General features: G+C 31.9%; 1 protein-coding gene across 1 annotated transcript; it reads right to left on the bottom strand.

The window, feature by feature from the left end:
- Window positions 1–2: 2 nt before the first annotated feature.
- On the bottom strand, window positions 3–3,443 carry LOC110018410 (protein pleiotropic regulatory locus 1-like; the record flags this gene model as incomplete). Its single annotated transcript, XM_020715719.1, has 9 exons — window positions 3–70; window positions 173–237; window positions 1,810–1,887; window positions 2,020–2,086; window positions 2,161–2,221; window positions 2,352–2,435; window positions 2,562–2,663; window positions 2,948–3,033; window positions 3,368–3,443. Coding segments are annotated over 9 exons (687 nt in total), but the record flags the coding sequence as incomplete, so codon positions are not given.
- Between the last annotated feature and the right edge of the window lie 632 nt (window positions 3,444–4,075).

Genomic DNA, 4,075 nt, shown 5'->3' with positions numbered 1-4,075 from the left:
CAATTTCCCGGTCCTGGCTGGAAACAGTGGACGCTCTTCCAGTCCCAGAACCAGAGGCTCCCGTTGTCGCCTTTTTAAAAAAGAAATCATAAAAACAAAATAATTACATGGTTCATGCAAATAACTCCACAATTTCAGGTTGAATTACTAATTTGTTATGGACCTATTGTACCTGCGGTGGCAAGAATGCCGTCTTCATTTACTGCCACAGCATTTACGATCGACTTTTGCTGTGACCTGATAAGAGATTGAATCGGCTTACAAGAATACGAAAATTTACATACATACAACATAATTCTTGTGTATTTCCATATATAAGGCCTAAAGTTTAAACTTTATGCATGAAAGAGGTGCATTCCACTTTTAAAAGGTTGGTAATAGTGATATTTTTATGTGATGTCAAAGATTTGAGTCACATATATATATGTAAAAATGAATGTTTGTGTTAGATGTTTTTTTTCTTTTTAAACACTTTTTAGTTTAGGTGTCAGATAGGTAAAAACATAAGAATTGTGTGCTATGTAATAAATATTTACAAGATATGCATTCATTGCATGTGAAAACAGATATTATAGACACAATGAGTAATATTGCAAGTATTGGTCATGCAAAGTTGTCGTTTTTCAGTGATAAAAACCATGCTTTGTTCCATGAAATTGAACGGAAATTGCCAAAACTTAAAACCATGCTTCAAACATAAATTCAATAAATGTTTTGTGCCCTTTTTTTCTTTCTGAAGATGCCTGCTTTTGTTAACTTTAAGCAGAAACAATTAAGGATTTACAGACATGCCGGACAACTTTTATGTATTTACATTATTTAATGCCTAAATTTTAATATTTACTTTTAAAATCTTTTATTCTCAATCAAATCAAAACACGTGCATAAAAATGTGTATTTGGCTTTTAAAAATTTTCATGTGGTTCAAGGATTTGTGTGTTATATAAATAAGCATCAAAGTTAAATTGTTAGATATATAAATACATAAGAATTGTGTGGTTTGTATGCAAATCCCTCAACATTTAAATACCAGTTTAAACATATGAATTTATGCAAAATCTGAAGTTCATCCGCAAACTATATTGTTCCGAACAACAACTTGAAATTTTCCCACAGTTCCTAACAAGATAATCAAAACTAATTTATACCAACAGAAACCTTAATCAAAATGGCCTAAATAGAGTTTTAATCCCTCATCTTAAAATGTTCATACAGGTAAACATTTGATTCAATATATGCTTACTAAAGAATATATATACCTGCATTACTCTGATCACCAATACACATTTTTCAGATGTCCACATAATAATTACTGGAAGAACTACATTAGTTGATATGTAGGGGCATTTACATACATACCAAACAATTATTTTGTATTTACATATCTAACAGCCAAACATTAATATTTACATGCAGCACTCAAATCTTTAATACCACACAAAAATACCACCATCACATACTTTTAAAAGGTTAAATACACTGCTTCATGCATAGATTTATCACACTATATTGTTATAAATGTAAATATAAAAGTTTAAGTGTTAGATATGAAAATATAAAAGAATTCTGCGGCATGTATGTCAATTTCTCTAATGTGTATGCAATGCTCTGGTATATTGCAGGTAAAATCAATCAGACTTCTGGAGCGACAAGTAAATTTTAATAAGGCCGCATCGAGAAAAACTAAGACCAGCTGACATCTTTTGGAAGAGAAGGAATGCAAATACAATTTTCACTTGAGCGGTAAATGTTGAATAAAATAATTGTTAAAACATTAAAAAGGAAGTAAGTTTGTGGCAAAAAACTCACAGCATATTGTGCAAAAATTCACCCTTTGGTAGACTAAACTTCTTAATATTGTCTGCTGATCCTGATACAAAAGTATGCCTGCCATTTATTTCATAATACCGATCGAGTCAAATATATCCATAAAATTTAAACAGAAAGAAAAAACAGTAACTATTTTTTCATTTTTTGCAGAAGAAACCATGTAGATTGGTGTAAATTGAACAAACTTACTCTTTTGGATGCAAGGCTAGCGCGCGAACCGATTTCTTATGGTGAGTTAGTGTCAACATTGTCTTCCCTGTGCAAAGATATTCCAAGTATCAGATATTACAAAGGTTAAGAACAATTATAGCATTTAATACTGAAACTTACCAGCCACAAGATCCCAAAACCTGATAGTTGTGTCATGAGAGCCAGTTACAACTTGTGGATCCTGAAGACACATAAGACAAATGCGATAAATCAAAAAGACGACAACAAGAACAACAATAAGTCTTTATCCCACTAAGTGGGGTCGGCTACATGAATCCTTTTTCTTTGTTGCGTTTAATAAGTATTTATACCGTAGGTCGAGCAAAAACCGAGCAAACAGTGTTATCATGCCCCGATAGAGCACAAACCATTGCCTTCGTACGGATATCCCAAACCTAAAAAAGAAGAAGAAATTCCAAGCTCAATATTAAACTAACCATTTCGAAAGATAATTTAACTAAAGAGCAATTTACGATCGATTCGAAACAGAGTAAAATGAATTTCGAAACAAAAATGCATACCCGACAAACGGAATCGCGGCCTCCGGTTAACAATATATCAATTGACGGATGAAGTGCTAAGCAATACACACCACTGAGATGTCCATGGTACGAGCGAATTACCTATGAAGATGATTGTTTAGGATAATAAGCCTTAATAAAAAGGTTAATTTTTGTATTTACATATCTCACACCTAAACTTTTATATTTACACACAACACTCAAATCTTTAATATCACATAAAAAATTGTATTTTTATCACTTTTTCAAAGTCAAATACACATTTTCACGCATAGGTTTAAAGTATCCAAATGCAATGTATGTAAACATAGAAGTTTAGGTGTGAAATAAGTAAATACATAAGAATTGCGTGCTCCGAATGTAAATTTTAAGTTTAAGTAGCCAACCTTGTTCTGTTCAAGGTCCCAACATTTGACTTGTTTGTCATCACCAGCAGAGAACAGATAAGTATGGCGTTGGCTCACGGCAAGTCCTGGAAGCTCAAGGTAAATAAGTAATATTTTTGAGAATTTTTTAATTTCTTGAAGATTTACATGCATTTTACATGCATACCACTTAATTCCTGCATACCACTTAATTCCTATGTATTTACTTATGTCACACCTAAACTTCAATTTTTACATATATGCCACCTTCCCTATGCATGCAAATGTGTATTTCACTTTTAAAAATTTAAAATATGTGATATGAAAGATTTATGTGGTATGAATGTAAAGAGTAAAGTTTGGTTGTTAGATATGTAAATACATAGGAATTAGGTGGTATGTATGTAAATGCCCCAAGATTCTTTAACAGAAGCAACTAACCGCGAATTTGCTCGATATGTCCGGTCAACGTGAGCTTCAGTCTTCCAGTTGCAACATCCCATATCTTTTGAAGAAACAGATGAAACAAAAAATCAAATCAAAATTACAAAGTTTAAAAATTATCAATAATCTATTCAAAAAGTAAAAAGATTTAGAGGCAAAGAATTTCCAATGTTTGATTTTAGAGATTACTCGGACTGGTGTTTCAACTTGCCTTTTAGAGAAAAATTGCAAATATGATCAATATGTTGTGCAATAAAGATTTGTTTCATCTTTTACTGTCCATAGTACTCAATGATAGAAGCAAAAGATGATCGTAGAGTCTCGATTGAAATTTTCGCTTGGAATTTATGAAGAAGCATGTCGAGGTATCTAATTTGGGCGTGTTTATAACACAATGTATAAACATGAAGATTAATCCTCTATCAAAACATAATTGATTATGAATATTTAACTAGTATTTTATCTTTTAAATTTATTTTTCCATTTTGCACCATGGTGCAAATTTCTTATTTATATTGACCAAAAAGAATGACCTCTTTCTCATGTATCTGCATTGCCAAGCCCTCAATGAGAAATACAATTTTTACCATTTCAAAATTTAAGAAACGCAAAAATCTAACGAAAAAATTCGGTCTATGACCTAATTTGGAATTGTGCTTCTCCACACTTGTCAAGCCCTATATGCTAAGAGAGGAGTCCAAAAGG

This window comes from Phalaenopsis equestris, unplaced genomic scaffold, assembly GCF_001263595.1.
Source record: "Phalaenopsis equestris unplaced genomic scaffold, ASM126359v1 Scaffold000022, whole genome shotgun sequence".
Classification (NCBI taxonomy): domain Eukaryota; kingdom Viridiplantae; phylum Streptophyta; class Magnoliopsida; order Asparagales; family Orchidaceae; genus Phalaenopsis; species Phalaenopsis equestris.
This window is presented reverse-complemented; position numbering and strand designations above follow the sequence as displayed.